The 20577-nt window shown below is 38.2% G+C and overlaps 1 protein-coding gene across 20 annotated transcripts in view; it reads left to right on the top strand.

The window, feature by feature from the left end:
- The window catches only part of ANKS1B (ankyrin repeat and sterile alpha motif domain containing 1B), a 301097-nt gene that overhangs the window by 81154 nt on the left and 199366 nt on the right, over positions 1-20577 (top strand). For all 20 annotated transcript variants that reach the window (XM_034402922.3, XM_034402923.3, XM_034402926.3 and 17 more), the window contains 3 exons: positions 7022-7187; positions 11065-11201; positions 19902-20082. In XM_034402922.3, the coding sequence (XP_034258813.2) occupies positions 7022-7187; positions 11065-11201; positions 19902-20082 (484 nt within the window). The remainder of the gene's footprint in view (positions 1-7021; positions 7188-11064; positions 11202-19901; positions 20083-20577) is intronic.

Genomic DNA, 20577 nt, shown 5'->3' on the forward strand with positions numbered 1-20577 from the left:
AGTGGGACTTCTGAAAATGAGAAAAGGTAACTGTATATTGGATACATATGTAGTTTAAACTGGATAAATAGAGAAGTGTGTTTTTTGTTAAAGAGGTAGAAATGCTGCTTTCCATTCTGGTGATGCGCTACAGTATAGCGAGGCAAGAGCTAAATCAAAAAAGGGTGTCAGGGATACTAAAGCTACGTACAGACGGAGGATTGCACATCTTTCTGAGAACTCAGACTCTGGTTGGGTATGGCAAGGCCTGTGACAAATCACAGGGCAGAGCAATAAAAATAGTTTATCTAACAGTAGTGACTCTGACTGAGCAGCTAAATAAATTTTTCAGCCGTTTTGAGGTGGAAACAGGAGCAACCATCATTCCAGCATTTACCTCTGATAGTACACCATTAACATCTACCATTAATAGACAACCATTTCTACAGCAGATCTCTGATGTGAGATGCACTTTCCAGAATATTAATATCCAGAAGGCAGCTGGGCCTGATGGAATCATGGGATGAGTTGTTAGGGACTGCGCTGCAGAGCTAGCTGGAGTGTTCACGGATATTTTCAATGTATCCCTGTCGCAGTGCTCTATCCCTACCTGCCTGAAGACATCTATTATAGTGCCAGTCCCTAAGCAGACAGTAGTGGTCTCCCTTAATAATTATAGATCAGTAGCTTTAATATCTGTTGTCATGAAATGTTTTGAGAGGCCGGTGTTGAACTATATTAAGGCTAGTCTTCCATCTACTTTGGACCCATACCAATTTGCATATAAGAGTAATAGGTCAACTGACGATGCTATGTCTATTGTTGTCCATACTGTATTGAAACATTTGGAACAACAGGGAACATATGTGAGGCTGTTATTTGTGGATTGTAGCTCTGCCTTCAATACCATTCTACCCAACAGGTTGTTTCTTAAAATGTCCAATTTGGGTATAAATCAGAGGATTTGTTTGTGGATAAAGGATTTTCTGACAGATAGGCCACAGTCAGTAAGGATGGGATCTCACCGTTCCTCTACTCTGATACTAAGCACAGGAGCCCTCCAGGGTTGTGTGCTAAGCCCTTTCCTTTATTCCTTATATATACATGACTGCACCCCATTGTATAACACCAACACAATTATTAAATTTGCGGATGACACAACAGTGGTGGGGCTCATTAATAAGAACAATGAGTCTGCTTATAGAAAGGAAGTACAAGGGCTAACATTGTGGTGTAAAGAAAATAATCTTACACTTAACACCAAAAAAACTAAAGAACTTATAATTGATTTCAGGAGGAAGAGAGATGTACATTTACCATTGTACATAAATGGTGAGGAGATGGAGAGAGTTGGCAGTTTTAAATTTCTGGGCATTTATATCTCGGAGGACCTCTCATGGACTATGAATGTTAACATGCTTGTGAAGAAGGCACAGAAGAGGCTGTACTTCCTGAGAATGCTCAGGAAGATAAATCTATCTCAACATCTACTTCTGTCCTACTATCGCAGCACCATTGAGAGTGTCCTGACATACGGCATTCTTGCATGGTATGGGAGTAGCTCTGTAGCAGACAAAAAAGCTCTACAGAGAATCATTAAAACTGCCCAGAATATCATCGGGCTCCAGCTACCAGCCCTGGATGACATCTTTGAATCTCGTTATTTGAGGAAGTTGCATAACATTCTCAGCGACTTTTCCCATCTTGCTTCCAATCTTTTTGGACTGTTGCCTTCTGGCAGAAGATACAGAACAATTAAAACTCGGACCACACATTTTCTGAATAGTTTTTATCCCAGAGCTATAATTGCAGTCAACAACGAACTAAAGGGCCACCATCAGTGAGCTGTTGAACAGCATTACTTGGTCTGTTGTGTGGATGTTTGGGTGGTTTAGGGGTGGGGAATTTGGGGTGGGTGGAGATATATTTGGGGATTGTTATGTGTGTTGGACCTGGTCTTTGGGTGTTAAGTGAATTTCATTGTATGGGTATACTGTGTATACATGTACAATGACAATATTATTATTATTATTATTATTATTATTATTATTATTATTATTATTATTATTATATCATTGTACACATCAGGCATGTGATGAAGCTAAGTATGTCAGCATTTTCCTGATAAGGTGAATATAAATCATACTATTTCCTGTATGCTAAAATTATTGCTGTATGCTAAAATGATAAATGCCCCTTTTACCTCTAAACCTTCCTCCTACTAAATGTAGAGACCTATCAGGTGCAAGCATTCAGATCCACATATATAGAGTCCAAACTAATTACTTTATTGTATTCTTCCTATAATACAGGAATCTTCCCAGGCTGCTTGCCTTCTCTTGGGAACAGATAACTAAGGTTCCATGGGGCTTAGTGGGGAATCAGTAGTAGATCTCTTGCAGCTTGTGCAACAACTAATTCCTCATTTGATTCCTCCTCCTTGTCTGGCTGGGTGTTTCCCAACAAGACCCTAGGATTGGAAAAGCTGCCAGAGCAATAAGATCCTGGTCATGCTGCATGGCAGGATGATCTTTTTCTCCTGCCAACTATCAGCTGATTTTGTTGTCAAAGCTGGCTTTTTGGTGGCGCTGCTCCCTGGATCCAAACAGGAGCACCTAGGAATGACTCAAGATGACTTTCAGATGACCCTGGACACACCTGTGAAGAGGAATCTTGAAGACTGAAGTTCCCAATAGGAGTGGCCGGAAAGTTGGGTCTTCATCTTTTCCTATCAGTTTATTGCTTTTTAAAAGTATGCCTTGGTTTTGACTGCAATTTCTTTTGTATTTTAAAAGTTATTTTTAAAGGTTAATGGTCAATACTGATGGGGGTCAAGGTTGACTCAGCCTTTCATCCTTTCGAAGTTGGTAAAATGAGCACTCAATTTGTTGGGGGAAATATGCAAATAATTCTTCTACATTGTAAACTGCCCAGAGAATCCTGTAAAACTATGGTATATAAGTATATAAGTATACTTATATACTTATATACTTATAAGTATATATAACTTATAAAAGTATATAAGCCTAAATGTTATTGCTATTGCTAGTGACACTTAAGTGTATTCCTGATTTTTGAAACTACCTGTTTTTCTTTCACTTAAACAGAAGATTGTTCTGTAGATTTATAATCTATGACAGGGGTGAAATCCAGCAGGTTCTGACAGGTTCTGGAGAACTGGTAGTGAAAATTTTGAGCAGTTCAGAGAACTGGTAGCGGAAATCTTGAGTAGTTTGAAGAACTGGCAAATACCACCTCTGGTTGGCCCCAGAGTGGAGCGGGAATGGAGATTTTGCAATATCCTTTCCCCAAAAGTGGGGAGGGAATGGGGATTTTGCAGTATCCTTCCCCTGGAATGGGGTGGGAATGGAGATTTTACAGTATCCTTCCCCTGCCATGCCCACCAAGACACGCTCACCAAGACACGCCACACCCGCCAAGACACGCCCACAGAACCGGTAGTAAAAAAAAATTGGATTTCACCACTGATCCAGGAGCTTTTACAGAACGCCATTAAAATATACACAGAATATTGAAGTTTGCAAATTAATAACAACAGGCACAATAACCAGACTTAGTATTGACAGTAAAGATATTGAAGTGCTTGACAGGTCCCGACTTTTAGACTTTTAGAATCAGTAAAGGGATAAGAAGTCAAGAAATTTGACACAGACTAGCTCTTGGCAGAGCAGCTATGAAGATTTTGGAAAGGATATTCTGATATCATGATGTGTCATCTATACCTACAAAGATCAGAAAAGTGCAAGCAGTGGTATTCTTTGTGACACCCTGTAGAAGCCAAAGCTGAACTTTGAAGAAGCAAAATAAGAATAATACTGATGCTTTTTAAACTTTGATGTTGGAGAAGAGCCCTGAGAAAACTGTTGACAACCAAGAAAATGAACAAATGGATTATCAAACAAATCACCCCTATTTGTATTTAAGGAACAGATGACCAGGATCAAATTATTCTACTTTAAACATGTGAAACGGAACTAGCTTTCCATAAAGAGTCTAATTTTGGGAAAGGTGAAAGAAAACAGAAAAAGGGGATGATTAGCAACAGGGTGGATGGGCTCAGGTATAGTGACAGTGACTACATAACTAGAAGACCTGTAAGACCAGAATAGGGACAGATTATCATGGAAAAAAATATGTTCCTCTGAGCTGACACAAATTTGATGGGTCATAATCAGTTAATGTATTTCAGACCGATATGGGAACATCTTAGTGGCAAAAGTGGCATAATATTCTCTTTGATGAGATTTTTGGACTCCTGGAGAAGGGACAGCATCAGTAGCAGAAGCTGGTCAGTAGTCCTGTGGAAGAACTGGCCTGCTTCCTGCAGTTGCCATATGGCCAGCCACATGTGGCTTGGCTTATCTTTTTGTTATTTTTTTTTCTTGCCCTGCCCTATGAACTAGGAACTGTCCCTGACAAGAATTAGCCATATAATGACTATAGTTTGTGGCAACTCTGTTGTCACAGCTGTTTTGTCTCTGAAACAGGAGAAAGATTCTGGACTGGCATTTTAGCAATAGCACTAGCACTTAGACTTACATACCACTTCACAGTGCTTTAGAGTCCTCTCTAAGTGGTTTACAGAGTCATCATATTGCCCCCAATAATCTGGGTCCTCATTTTACTGACCTTGGAAGGATGGAAGGCTGAGTCAACCTTGAGCTGGCCATAATTGAACTCCTGGCAATTGGCAGAATTACCCTGCAATACTGCATTCTAACCACTGTGCCACCACGGCTCTTGGTGGCCATGGGAAAGGTTGTGAAGGAGTGTTGGGAGAGGTCTTGGGCATTTGCCTTTTTCAGGTGAGAGACAGTAGGGTGGGAGCTTTGATTGGCCTGTCAAACTGGCAGCCCATGGGCCGGATATGACACACGCAGGCCGCTCCCACCCCAGTTCTGCAAAGGCAAAAAACATTGTGATATGTCACAATCCAGCCCATGATGCTATTGAGTTTGACACCTATGGATTAAGGAGATGTACTGTAAGGATGTACTATTTTTTTCCCTTCTCTCCTTGGACTTATATGCCAAGAGCAGGATGCTGATGGGGAGCTAAATTGATGGAACTTGTCAGCTAGATGAACTACGTGGCTGCTGAATGTTGAATGTTAAAGCTGCCCTTCTTATTGGTTGGTAATGAGATGAGTATAGTGGGGGCCCTGGTGAGTAGGGGCAGGGATTGGGGATGATGGATATTGTTAGGGGGAGGAGACAATCAGTGGCCTACTCCTGTCGCTTGCAATATTTCCCCATGCCTGTCATCACTGTGAACTTACTATGAGGGAAAGCAGCCGTGCTGTTTGGTATCAATATCAGGTTCTAGCCCCCCACATAACTCTGATAACTTTTATTGTCAAACAGTCTACTATTGTTTTCTTTGTTATGTGCACTATTAATATGATACTTTTAATATTAAGTACATTTTTGGGAACTTTCTACTATTTCTAAGATAGAACTAGTTTAAATTATTTATTAGCAAGTAACTGATATATGATAACATATTTTTTTCTGCATGCAATCACAGATAGCTTTGACATTTCAGATTAGTTTGTAGAGTTTGAAAACTGAATCATCCCTAGTTGAGACTAAAATTAGACTGATGGATGTCAGAATTTGAGTTTCAATATATTACTCAATTATGAAACAACAATTAATATATTCTTGAAAATGCATTAAATCTCTTTTTCCAGCATGAACATGTAGGACAGTGTAACCTTCTTTTGTGAGGAGTTTGTTTCATTTGTTCCAGTACAATTATCTTCAGAATTTGTAGCCTGAAAAATGATAGTGCAAAATTCCTTCTGTTGAAGTTCTTTTCTTTCTCATCTCATCCAACCCTATGCAAACTTTTCAAGATTACTGTTTTAGCCGAGAAGCAGCAATTTTGCTAAAGACTGAAAGTAGGATATAACTATTCATTTTTCTCTTTTGCTATTATTATTAATAGTAAAAGTATTAGTATTATTATTTTGCTATTATTAGTACTGGTAGTAGACGATGTAGAAAAGTGATTTTCTGAATTTCCAGATGCTCAGCTGATTATAGATCAGTTAGCTGGCAGATAAAGCCTTGTGAGACTCCCAAGATTACATAAGCTAGAGAGAGAACACAACAACTTTAAATGGGCCATATAATTCTATATGCATATAGAATTTCCATTTATATCAGCAAGGTATATAATGATAACTTTCCGCATGGAAATAGAAAAAGTTCTGGAAGATTTGAAGACAATGCCCCTTTGTCATTTTCGAAGAAAGGCAAAATGTCCATAGCTTGTTGAGGCAGTGATATTTGAATTGAATTGAACTGAATTGAACTTTATTTGGCCAAGTGTTATTTGACACAAAATAAATTTATCTTGAGTACAGAAACACTTAGTGCACATGCAAAGCAACATCATCATCATCATCCCCACAATAAAAGGGGGGAGCAAATAAGATAATAAGAAGGATAAATAATGATACTAAAGCCACGCTACATGGGTAAATATACATAGACATTACACAGCACTCTAAGAATTAGGTGTTCAGCAGAGTGGTGGCACAGAGGAAAATATTGTTCCTGTGTCTAGTTGTTTTGGCATGCAATGCCCTGTAGAGTTGTCCCGAGGGGAGGAGTTGAAGCAGTTTATGTCCAGGATGTGAGTCTACAGATATCTTCTCACCCTCCTTCTGATCCGCACAATAGTCTTTTATGAAAGGCAAGGTGGTTGCAATTGTTCTTTATTTACATATATGTTTATGCAAATAATAATAATTTAATAGTAATTTTTATTATTAAGATGCATTAGTAGGTAGCTTTTTAAATACATTTTTGTTTCAAAGATGTACTTGAAGAGCTCTAAAAACTAACTTTAATCTTAAATTATTTTTTAATGGAAAGTTATTTTAAAAATCCTTATAATTGTTGTAATTGACTTTCAGTAAATATGATAGTGTATATATGACAATTATAAATAGTTTTCTTTTCTGTCCTCTACAAGGCCAACTCTATTATATAATTCTATTTCTATATTTCAGGAAGCCTTTCCAAAGAAGAGAAGTGCTACACTGGAAGCAGTGCCATCTGTTTCTTCAGAAACATTTCCTGTAGAAAATGAGAATGGTCTCTGTGATTTTCTTGATACAACAGTTACGAAGAAACCTTGTTCTTTAGAAATAACAAGAGGAGTTTCATCAAAAATAGGTGTTTTTACTGGTTTTGATTTTATAAGTATTACTACTTGTGCTACCTAGATTTTTGTTTATACTATTAGCTGATTTTGAGAAATATGCAGGAATTTTATTACTTAATGCTTATCTGTGCGGAAAGCACAAACAAGCATTAAGGACAAATCCAGCTGAGTTGTAGTTGCTACATAAATATGGCATTTAGAGAGAAGGATACTTATTGTTTCAATTTCTCCAGACCATCTCCTTGTGAGAAAGAGTAAACCACAACAAAAAGTTGTAGAGTATCTATTGCTGCTTTTAGCTGCCTAACCTGAGGATGTTTTAGCACATAACAAATTCATGCCACTCCCAAATATGGTCCCAAGATATATTTGAAACTAAAAGAGGGCATCCCTAGCTTTCTTGAGACAGATGTTAATTCAGTCAAAGTTGTAATAGCACACAGTGGATATCCAGCTAGATGTCTGCGCCTTTCTAAAAGACTAACTTCCAAAAATATTTTATAGTTTTGAATTCCTGTGAAAAAAAGACTGGGTTCCATATTCTTCCTCTCCAATACAGCTTGCAATGCTTTTTTTCTGTCAGCATTTCAGTTTCCATTGTTCTGTGATACCTTCATTCCTATTTCTAGAACAATCCAGACCAAAGTATATAAACTTTCAAGATTTTTTCCTGGAGTGAAAAAATTGAGGAGCAATAAGGAGATGATTGAATTTCAGTGTCTGAAATTACTATACATATGCTATTTTTCTCATATAATAAACTCTGCATTATAGTAATTTTAAAACTGTTCTGGATTTTTTGTCATTTATTTATATATTTATGTATGTATGCATGCATGTATTTATTTATTTATGTATTTATATTTTTGCCATATTATTTTTATAATTGTGGTAGCTTCTCCTATTTCATATTTTAAAAGAAAAATACAAGTATTTGAAGGAAATGTCTTTTATTTATTTAAAATATGTATATAGCTGTCCATCTCTGGGATATTTATAACCAAGGGATAAAATCTAATCTATGTATAATGAAAATATTTAAACCAAAGTCATTAAAGCTCAAAAATATTAAAATCAAAACTTGTTAAAGAGTAGGTAAGTCTTTGACTGTATAATGGTACATAGGCCCAATTTGTAGACTCCTCACAGTTTCTGCTCTCTAGATAATATCCAAGAGTGTCAGTATAATTGAAACAGTTTTTTTCTACTACAGTAAATGAGAGAACACTGATTTTTGAGCAATCACATATCATAATGCCTCAATATCAAGAAGAAAAGAATTATGCATACATAAAATCCAGTTGAAACTCATTTCTTATCCATATGAAACAAACAAAATGTTTAAAAGTTATATTTATGTAGTTATTTACCAAGCACATCTAAATTATATTAAAGTAACCAAAATATCTGTACAATCCTCAAGGCATGTCACAATTTTTGAGCACCCCTAATGTTTGGAAAGTTGAAAAATTTGACACGCCCTATAAATATTCAGCATTCCAGATGGCTGTAGCTTGCAGATAGTATTTAAGGACAGCCATATGTATAGAATGTTGCAATAGTCCAAATGAGAATTAACAAGGACATGAGTGGAATGAGCAGGAAAGACCATAACTGCATAAAGCTGGATCTGCACAATGTCCTGCTACCATCTGCTCATCAGGCAAAAGTTATAGGTCTAAGGAGGATTCCTTGCTCCTATGCTTCATTTTAAACAAATGGCTACTATTCAAGCCTGTAATGGAATTCTTTCTGACACACTTCCCATTCTTGAAGCCTCCCATTTTTCCAAGAACAGAATATTTTCTTGTGTCTCCTAAAAGAGTAACTGAATTAAGCCATTGCCTCCTACAAGCATTCTGCTGGTGGTAATTTCCCTCCACCACATTCAAGATTGGAGACCACATCTGATTTTCATCTAGATATTTCCACGAGACCAAGTTTATTAGATCATTTTTGGTATTTGCATAGATAGTAATCTCACTGGCAGCTTCCAGCTATGCTGAAATGTCTTGCCTTTTTTGATTCTGTCCTGGTCCTGGACTTTCCTTTTGCTCACTAATTTTGAGGTAAAATATATTGGCATAGGAAGGGAAGAGTGGCATATCTGACACAGGAATGCAAATGAGGAAGCAAGACAACAGTTTCCCCCCCCAAAAATGAAGAGTTTTGGAGAATGCTCTTACATAATTCCTGATTTTGTCTAAATGAGGGAGCTCCTCTCTTGAGGAGTTGTATAGGTCTCTGCTGTCATTCATCCCTCTTTGGTGGTGATGTGTTTTAGGGCTTAGTATTCTTTTGAGGTCAGGCTCTAACTCCTTCTTATATGAGTCAATAGCTCCCTGTGCTGGGTTTGATTCATCACTCACAGGTGCTGACAACCTATTAATTCCTCAGCTATAACCTGACAGTCTTCTAGTTTCAGTTCTTCAGGTATAGAATCACAGGAATCCATAACAGATACAGTAGATGAATATGAAGCAGAAAACACTTTGTTGGTTGTAGTCAAGGAACGATGAAACGGGGGAAGAGTTGCATGCCCTTCTAGGTTTCCATGATGAAGATTGAAACTGGAGAATTCTTGGAGTTGAAATCTATGATCTTAAAATTTCTGAGAGTGAGAAACACTAATTTAATGAAAAGGAAAGAGAGCGATTCTTCCACACCTTCTCATCCTCTTACTTTTTAAAATCAACTCTCTTTTGACTTTTAAAGAACATTCTTCCCTACAAGTCCTTCCTCTCAAATAGGGCTACATGTTTATTTAAGACAATTAATCCTTCCAATTAAGTGTGCACGTATGTGCTAGTAATGACAATATACAGCACATGTTTGCTCATTTTTATTGTCATTTTTTTTTCTGTGAACACACTAGTACATATTTAAAAAAATGAAATTCTAATGCCCTCCCTCAAAAGAAAATAAGCCAAAATATTGAAAGTCCACCTAAGCTAGCAGCAGTATTCGGGACAGAATGCTTTAACTAAATTTCCATTGCAATGATAACACAGCAGTTTCTCATTTGCCAGTTTGTTATTAACTCTAGCTTCATGTAATCCATTTTAGGCTTTAAGGAGCACATTAGCAAATAGATGGTAGTGGCACTCTATATTGATTAGTCTTTAGCCTAGTGGTTAGCCCTCCATGTTTTCCTCATTATACTCACCACCTATAAGTATATACAAATTAAGTATAAATTAAATATTTAAGTATATACAAATACTTAAAAAGAGCTTTTATATATCTTAGGGTCAGTAGTTACATCTGGACTATATTCCTCTGTATAAAATTCCCACTTAAGACCATATCTAGGCAGTTAATTTGACTCTTATATTCATTTGAATGATGATAGTGATGATTTTTTTTTTAGTCATTGAATTGGTTGGTGGGGCAGTCCAGTCACCAGTTCACATCCTAATAGACAAGCTGATTTTCCCACAAGTGAGTTAATACCACCTGTTGGAATTTAAAAAGCCTTTAGTATATTTCTGCATTCCTATACAGAAGATATCAGAACTATAATTTTTAACCATCTATCCATTTTTAAGTACAGTAAGTATCATACTAATATTCCTAAATTCCTAATTTCCCTCTCACACTTCCAGTTTCCTTTCTAGTTTTGACAGGCAACCTATGAACATAAACCTTTTTCTGCACATGAATAGTTTCCTGCATTGAAATGCTAAGCATTAGCTGTGATCAGTGACAGGCTTTGTAGAAAACAATAAATGAATATCTCAACCTGAATGCAAACAATATGAATTATAGATCTAATAATTATAATAAATTATAAAATACTGAATCATTTGTCTTTAAAGCCATTTTCTGTTTTCACAGTATATTTTGTGTAATATTGTGTAATCACCAGAACACTATTTTTATTCATAGATAATGCACCTCAAGTAGCAATTACTGCACCAGGTACCGGTAACCATAGAAACAGTTCAACAGGCCCAACACCTGACTGCTCTCCTCCATCACCAGATACCGCGCTGAAAAATATAGTAAAAGTTATACGACCTCAGGTGAGTAGTCATAAATAGATATTATTTCATTTGAGTTTATCTGAAAACAATTTTTTTCTCTTTCAGGTTTCCAATATGAACATTGTAATATGGCTCATTTAAAGACTTTGAAATAGAATTCCTAAACATTGCAGAGAGATGTATCTTGTTTGGATACGAAGACATGAATCTATATTATTGCTTTAGTGTTAAATACATTACACCTGTGTATCTGACAAACCAGTTAACAGTTAAAGAACAGCCAAATCAGGGAACCACCAAGACCACTTCCAATGCTGATAGGGCAAGCCACTAGTAATGTACGTAGTTGTCTGCATTGCCATTCTTTGGTAGATATTAAAAGAGAGTTTGTGGGCAACAACCAGGGCCGGATTTTCCTATAGGCTAACTAGGCTTCAGCCTAGGGCCTCAAGATCAAGAGGGGCCTACACAGTGGTGGGATTCTGGGGGTTCTAGGGGGTTCGGCCGAACCCTTTGTTAAATTGCTGGCTTGCCCCGCCCCTCCGCACTATTATTTATTTCCAATAAATGGGGCGGGCAAGCCAGCAATTTAACAAACGGTTCGGTGTTTTTTTATAATTTATTGGTCCCCGAACCATTTGTTAAATTGCTGGCTCACCCGCCCCTCGCCTCCCACCCGCGTGGCGCCAGCCTACCGTAGCCAGGGGTAGGCAATTGTGGCTCTTTTACAACCTGTGGACTTCAACTTCCAGAATTCCTGAGACAGCTTGGCTGTCTCGGGAATTCTGGGAGTTGAAGGCCACAGGTTGTAAAAGAGCCACAATTGCCCACCCCTTCCCTAGCCTGAGTTCCGCTGCCTGGGATCCACGTGGGCTGCCACGTGGTTCCCCACCGGCTCCGGACGCAAGAGAGCAGGATGGAGAAAGCAGCTTCCACACCTTCACTCACCCTCACTCTCTGCTCTGTTGGATCGCCGGCTGTTCGCTTGCCCCGCCCACTCCCAATCTATTGCTGGCTTGCCCCGCCCCTCCGCATGGCTAGAGAAAAAAAAAACTTCAAATTCTTGCCTCGGGGCTTCAAAGGGCCGCCCTAGAGCCAGTGGTGCAGCCCAACCGTTTGTTAAATTGCTGGCTTGCCCCGCCCCTCCGCACCACTATTTATTGCCAATAAATAGTGGTGGGCGAGGGGTGGGGGAGCCAGCAATTTAACAAAGGGTTCGGTGGTTTTTTTGTAATTTTATTGGCCCACGGAGCTTCAGCATAGGCTAATTGGCCTCCCGGCTCTCAGCTGATTTGTCTCAGCTGTTTTGCTCAGGGCTCTTCTGCTTCCTTGCAAAGAGTGCTGATTTTTTTTCCCCTAGCTATGCTGAGAAACGAAACTGAAACTGCTTTGCTGTTGCTGCAAGGTTGGAAAATTAGGCAGGCAGAATTCTTTTCTTTTTCCTCACCAAAAAAGGTAGGTGCAAACAATGGGAAATTTAGGGAAAAAGAGGAGAGTTCAGGATTTTAAAACAAAAGAAAAAAAGCTCTATTTAACTAGGGAATTGTAATAATTGAGATACTATTAATCGTATATTTCTGAAAGCAGAAATGGTTAAGTTGTGGTTTGGAGGAATATATGGGGGAAATTATTTGGTTTATTATTATTGGTAAATATAATTAATGGATTTGTAAGAAATTGGATTGCATGGAAATAATTGGAATATTCATGTTCATATTGATTAATATACAAAAAAGGTAGTTATATAACTAATTGATTTATATTAAAATGTTGAATTTATATTAAACAACTAATATTACATAATTAACCAATGTGAGGATGGATATAAAAATAGATGACAACGGGAAGGGGTATAATATAGAATAGAAGGGAAAAATTGAACTTGATTAAGATTAGAGTTGAGGATGAAGGGTAATATTGTTTTTTTACAAAAATAGATGAGAAATAAATGTGGCAAAAAGGAAATATAGAAATCGTAAATTTAATTGAAATGACTAAACACTGTTTAAATTTGTGAACCGGCCAAATACTCTGTTCAAAGAAAATACATTGTATGTTTGTATGTGTGTTTCTAATTATTGTTATTTATTCATATTTGTTCTCTTTTATTCTTTAAAGTTTAACAATTCATTCTTTATCTTAATATCTTTATATTTGTTTGGGGTTGGCTTTCTTCCCTTTCATCTTTTTTATTGTACAGCAATCTTTCTCCTCAAACCTACCACCTCTCTCTTTTCTTTCCTTCTTACTTTCTCTTCCTCCCCCTCTTCTTCTCCTCCCTACTTCCTCTTCCTTTCTCCTTCTCCTCCTCTCTTCCTCCCTCTCTTACCCTCCCTCCTACTCTAATTTCCCTTCCTTCATCCCTCTCTATTGCTGTATCCTTTTATGCATATGGACTACTCAGAGGACTGAAAAAGTTATTTCTGACTGGTCCTCGCACTTTTGACCAGTCCTCGAACTTACGACTGTCCTCACATTTTACGTTTTTGCCCTATCTTGTCACCATGGTGAAGAGAAGCAGTTGTGAAATGAGTGACATGGTTGTTAAGAAAGCTGCACGGGCATAAATGTGAGGATGGTCATAAGTGTGAGGACCGGTCAAAAGTGCGAGGCCCAGTCAGAAATGACTTTTTTCAGCCCTCTGAGTAGTCCCTATGCAGATAGCCACGCCCACCTGGTCACATGACGAGCTAGCCACACCTACACAGTCACGTGACCAGCTAGGCACGCCCACCCTGTCACATGATTGCCAAGCCACACCCCCAACTAAGCCACACCCACAGAACCTGTTGTTAAAAAAATTGAATCCCACCACTGGTGAAAGGGCCTCATAAGTGGAATAGCCTAGGGCCTCTTTTCATCTAAATCCGGCCCTGGCAACAACACCTGGCATTCTGTGCCTGAGCAGCACAGAGCCTAATTAATGTTCCCTTGCTCTTTTGTTTTCAGTGGAAGAATAAATCAACTTTCAATTCTTTATCTAGTGCTTTGCTTGCTTTTGCATGTGAATTATTATCATTTGTGGAATAAATTAAAGTCAATTGGTTAATAAAACAGTAAAAAATTGGAGTTTGCTTAACTGGTCTGTATAGAAACCATATATGCTTTTAAATGCTTATTCCTGATTTGCACAAAATGATAAATCAGAAATCCAGCAAAGTGAAACCAGAGCAATCATTTCTGTACACTTGTTTTCATGTATACATGTAACATTAAACTATGATTTGGAATTGTATACATTCTTAACTGTGGCAATTATATATTTAATTTTTAGTTTTATTTATTGCCTCACAGTCTCCAGGCACTGAGCAGGACATCAACAGCACTACTTAGTTTGCCAGGGAAAGAGACATACAGCTAGGTATCATCAGTATACTGATGATTCCTCACCCCACAACTACAAATGAGCTCACCCAATGACTTCATGTACATGTTAAATAGGTGTGGAGAGAATACTGAACTCCATGGAACACCACTTAATACGGGCCAAAGGCAAGATTTCTAAATCCAAGAATCAATATCCAGTATTTAGACTTCTGGGAGGGGTAAGGCTGCTGAGATGCTGCTGAGAGCTAGGATAGATGCACTACTCCTGGGATGGTGAACCTATGGCACGCGTGCCACAGGTGGAACGCAGAGCCATTTCTGTGGGCAAGCGAGCGTTGCCCTAGCTGAGCTCCAGTGTGCATGCGTGCTCCGGCCAGCTGCTTTTCGGCCTTCCAGGCCCACCAGAAGTCGGGAAATGGGCTGTTTCCAGCTTCCGGGAGGTGGGGAGGCCATTTTCATTCTCCCCAGGCTCCAAGAAAGCCTCTGGAGCCTGGAGAGAGCGAAAAACAGGCCTTCTGGTCCCACCGGAAGTTGGAAAATGGACTGTTTCCGACATCCAGAGGGCCACGGGGGGGGGGGGGAGGAGAGGCTGTTTTCGCCCTCCCCAGGCTCCAAGAAAACCTCTGGAGCCTGGGGAGGGTGAAAAACAGGTTGTCATGCCCCTGTTGCAGTCTGAATCTGAAGAGGAACAAGAGCAGCTAACAGGGAGTGAGAGAGTGGATCTGTTGGCTGTGGAAGAAACTGGGGAAGTGCAAAGTCAGGCTGGGCAGAGCAGAGGACAGGTAGAACAAGGGAGAGGGGGTTCAGATGAAGACCAAGCCCCACCCCCTCCTCATCCTAGGCAACGTAGGAAGGAATGGAGAAGAGAGCAACATGGGTTGCATGGGTTACGACGGAGAAAAGGACCCAGTCCTATTTACAAGGCACAGCTACTGATGGAGTTTAAAAGGAGAGGCAAATGGGAGGAGTGGTTGTCGGGAACAAATGCTGAGTTCATCTGGTGTTTATCTGAGTTCCTGGCATCCTCCCAACTGGTTTGATTTACTGCCATGCTACTTCACTTCTGGAATTCCCTATTTTGCTTGCCCTGTTGGATTAATTACCTTGTCTTGCCTTGTTGGATTTTTAGTTGAAAGTTTTCTGCTTACAACGTTTGGAACTGAAGTACTGTCAGCCAAAGACTATTACAGGTTAGTGGAAGAGCTTTCTCCAGGCTGGAGAGTTGAAAGGGACATTGGGGGCACAGTTGGTGATAATAAAGGGATTCATATCAGTTCTCTGGCTGTGTTGCCTTTGTGTCACACCCTGGGTCATCTGGGCCCACTGGGCCCACACATGCCAAAAGTGGGGGAGCGCGGGGGGTCGCGCTCCCCCTGTTTTTGGCACATGACGGCAAAAAAGTTACCTATTACTGGGCTACTCCATGCTTCTGGTGCCAAAGATCATCCAAAAGTGCAACCAATGATATCTCCATTCCATGCCTGGGGAGTGGTGGTTTCATGTGCAATCTATATCCCATGCGTGCATAGATAAAGCTTTGCTTGCTCACCTGTTGCTTGAGTGGTCCAGTTCCCAAAGCCATGTACCGGTACTGGTCCACAGCTGGGGATCCCTGCACTATATGACTGCAGTCCCCAATCTTTCTGGCACCAGGGACTGTTTTCAGAAGAAAAATCGTCTCCCACATTTAGCTTCAGTAAAGCACTTTAAATTCTAGCATTGTAAGTGATGCAGAAAAACATTCTCTACCCAAATTGTGTTTGGGTGTACATCTCTCAGTGTGTGTGTGTCTCCTTATATCATGTCCCTCAGTCTAGCTTAGTGCATTGGATATACATGTATCAAAATAATTTTATTTTTAAAATGATGAGTAATCTTCAAGGTTGATAATTAGGTCCTTATTTCATTATTTCATCCACTCTTTCAAAAATACTGAATGATATAATGAATGATTAGCTTAGTAATGTTCTCTAAGTGAATCCAGTGGGAATCTTGCCACTGACTTCAATTAAGTCCAGACATTGAATTAGTAAAAAATTAATCAAAGATTATGCTATTCAATGCTCTCCATCCATTTGTTGACAATTCCATATTGAAAATAGCATTTAAAAGCTGTTTCACATTATCACACAATAGCTTATTCTAACAATAATTTTTATGCTTCTTTGTTTTTATGCTTGCCAGCCAATGGATGAAATATCTGTACAGATAGACATATTTTATTTATTTATTTGTTTAAATTTCTATACCGCCCTTCTCCAATGTAGGACTCAGGGCGGTGAACAGCCAAAGTAAAAACAAGACATACATACAAAACATACAAAATCTAAAATCTGTTTAAAATAATTAAATAATTTTGGCCGTAATTAAAACATTCCAATTTAAAATCCGTTTAAAATTTGACTCAAGCCAGCCCAGCTAATTGAAATAAATGGGTTTTTAGGGCCCGACGAAAAATCCGGAGGTCTGTTATTGTACGTAACTCTGGGGGGAGGTTGTTCCAGAGGGTGGGTGCCGCCACAGAGAAGGCTCTCCCCCTGGGGGTCGCCAGCCGACATTGTCTGGCGGACGGCACCCTGAGGAGGCCCACTCTGTGGGAGCGTACTGGCCGGTGGGAGGCTATTGGTGGCAGAAGGCGGTCTCGTAAGTACCCCGGCCCTAAGCCATGGAGCGCTTTAAAGGTGGTCACCAACACCTTGAAGCGCACCCGGAAGACATATGGCATATACAATTGTTACAAAGAGAGTAGTAAGAAATCTTATAGAAATAAAAGGAATTTTTCAGTAATATAGCATAAAAGCAAATAGTATAAATATTGGATTCTGATTTCTTGAATATGATTGTATTCTGAATTTTAATACAATAGTAAAAACTTAATATAAATTGAACTTAGAAAAAGAGGACAATGGAAAAAAGAATTAAAGTGGTAGAAAAAGAAATGAAAGAATACATTAAAGAAAAAGAAATAAATAAGTGACTTCCAACTTTCATCACAATAAATATAAACACATTTAATAACTCTTCAATCCCATAAAGGAACATATATGTTTCTTCATCTCATATCCAATATTTTATCTATAAACAAAGCCATAAAACATAAACTTTTGAATCCTGGTGTCAGCAAAAAAATCCATAAAGGGTTTCCAGAACTTGACCAAAAAAGTAATATTTTAACCTTGATCAAATAAATAACTTTGTATTCCTTCCTCTTACTTTTAAAAATCTTAATCTTTAATTCAATCAAATATTATTGATTCATAAAATTTGATTTTTCTTCAATTCTTTATCCAATCATACAGATGTCTTTAACATTTTAACAAGCCTCTTTTGTAGGTCCAATAAGAAAACATTTTCCAGGTAATTCTGTTGGTTCATCATTTGTATTTTCCTTTTTAATTTTTAAAACTTTGAATGGGAAACCATTGTCCTATGGTTTCCTCAAAGGTGCAACTATCTGGAGCACATGTGAGGGGCATCCCATCTTCTACTTCTCTGGAGAAGTTCCAAGGAACCAGTCTACTCACTATCCCAAAGGTGCTTTTTTCAAGAGGCAACTTGACTTTCTGGTTTTTCTTTGAAGTCATTTCTCTTCTCATCCAAAAAGCTTCTTCAGCTCTGACTGGATGGTGGGAAATGTAAGGATTTATACTCCTTGCAGACAGCTAGTCATTTGCATTCTTTTAGCAGATCGTTAAGATCACCTGAAGGTTTATCTGTGTCATCAAGGTTGCCTGAGTTATGCAAATCAGTTTATCTGTGTCATCTGGTGACCCTGATGACACAGATAAACCTCCAGGTGACCTTAACAACCTGCTAAAAATGCAAATGACCAGGTATCTGCAAGGAGTATAAATCCTTCCATTCCCCACCATCCAATCAGAGCTGAAGAAGCTTCTTGAATGAGAAGCGAAACATCTTCAAAGAAAAACCAGAAAGTCCAGTTGCATCTTGAAAAAAGCACCTTTGGGACAACCATGACCTGGATGACTGAGAATTTCCATAAAGTCTACTCACTAGTTCCTTGATCTTGGCCATGATCATTGGTTCTGCTTTTGTGGAGCTATCTTTGATTTGCCATACCTCCCCCAGAAGTCTAAATACTGGATACTGATTCTTGGAGTTAGAAGTCTTGCCTTTTGCCTATATTAAGTGGTGTTCCATGGAGTTCAATATTCTCTCGAAACCTATTTAATATGTACATGATGATACCTAGCTGTATGTCTCTTCCTCTGGCAAACTGAGCAGAGCTGTTGATGTACTGCTCAGTGCCTGGAGACTGTGAGGATCTGGATGGGAAACAACATGCTTCAGTTGAATCTTGACAAGATTGAGTGGCTCTTTTGGGTCTTCTGGAATCTGGTAATTGGATGGGGTGTCACTGCCCCAGATAGATGTGATGCTTGAGAAGCAGGTAGAAGTCTTAGTTAAGAAGGTGTTTGCATGACTTTATGTTGTGTGTCAGTTGTGCTCCTTCCTGGAGAATAAAGTTCTACTTACAGTTACTGATACCCTGCTCAACTCCAGAATGGTTTACTGTAACGCATTCCACATAGGGCTGCCCTTGATGAGTATCGATAAGCTTCACTTGATGCAATATGTGGCTGTTTAGACAGTTTTGTGTGCCCCAGGATAACACATGTTATACTCTGTCTACAAATTGCATTGCAATTGCATTTGCTTCCAGGTGTAACTCAAGGTGCTGGTTTTAATCTTTGACTACAGTGAGCCTGCAAGGTAACTATATGAAGTGAGATGACTGTTCTCTGAAATCTTGGGGGTTTTATGTTTTGTTTTTCATCTGCCTTTGAGTGTTTCATGATTTTTAATTGCCATGTTTTTATTGCCATTGCTGCTCAGGGTAATCTTTTGTGTGGTGGGTGACTGTATAAATCTGCTAAATAAATAAATTGAATTCACTATAAGTGTGGGATGAAAATTTCACTTGCAGTTTTCAAGATTGCAAAGAAGGACTAACATTAAACATGTGTCAATGAATCCTTTTAATGATCCCTGCTCTATCAGAAATTTTCTTACTTTTATCTTCCCATGTTGTCTTTTAAAGCTGAAAAGAATTTTGAAACTGCTAATATTAACCTTTTTTCATTAGTGTATATACCATAATTTTCAGTGCAACTTTGGTTATAGAGGATAGGTATTTTATAAATAAATATTTTGATATGTTCCAAGAGTTGGATTTTTAAAAAATTGGCATTCAGGTTGTTTTTGTAGAATAATGAATAATGTTACCTTGATTTTGTATTTCTGATTATAATACATTTCTTATTCTGGGTGTATTTAAAGAAGTTGATAACAATTTTTAGCATCTGGTTTTAAAAACTGAACAGAGGAAGTGAGCTGTAGCTGTAGAAAAAAATAAAGTAGTGTCTACTTCTAATTAATTTATTTTTGCAGGCCAAGCAACGTACATCAATAGTATCAGCTTTTGAATTTAATCGATTAAATCAGAGCCACAACTATTTTGAAATCAACTCCTCTGTAAGATACACAAGCTTTAATTCCAGCTCTCCAGTTAGTCCAGCCAACTGCTCCACTGTGTCTGTTGAGGACAGTATTGAAGAAAATAACATACCAGGTAAACAAAGATTGAAGTTTAACACTGTGGGTGCTGATGAAAGCTACAATCCAGGTCGCTGAATAATTATTTTATGAGTACCAAAACCAATACAAGTAGTCCTCATTTATTGATCACAATTGGAACAGATAAGTGAAAATGCAACTGTGCTTATTTTCTTACTTTAGCTTTCCTTTGCTTTTAAAGGATTGGTTATAAGGTTTTGCACCACTGTCATAAATTCAAACAGTCATTGAACAAGGAAGTCATAAACAAGAACTACCTGCTGTATATAAGAAATTAAGTGATACATTTATTTATCTAACACTTATAGTTAAATATTTTATATGGTCTTAAAAATTAGCCAAATATACACACACATATATCAAGGTATTATTATTATTATTATTATTATTATTATTATTATTATTATTATCATCATCATCATCATCATCATCATCATCATCATCATCATCATTTGTTTTTAATTCTTGCTGTATAAATTGTCTGAAAATA

Source organism: Pantherophis guttatus, chromosome 7 (genome assembly GCF_059756535.1).
Source record: "Pantherophis guttatus breed Tessera chromosome 7, ASM5975653v1, whole genome shotgun sequence".
In the NCBI taxonomy this organism is placed as follows: Eukaryota; Metazoa; Chordata; class Lepidosauria; order Squamata; family Colubridae; genus Pantherophis; species Pantherophis guttatus.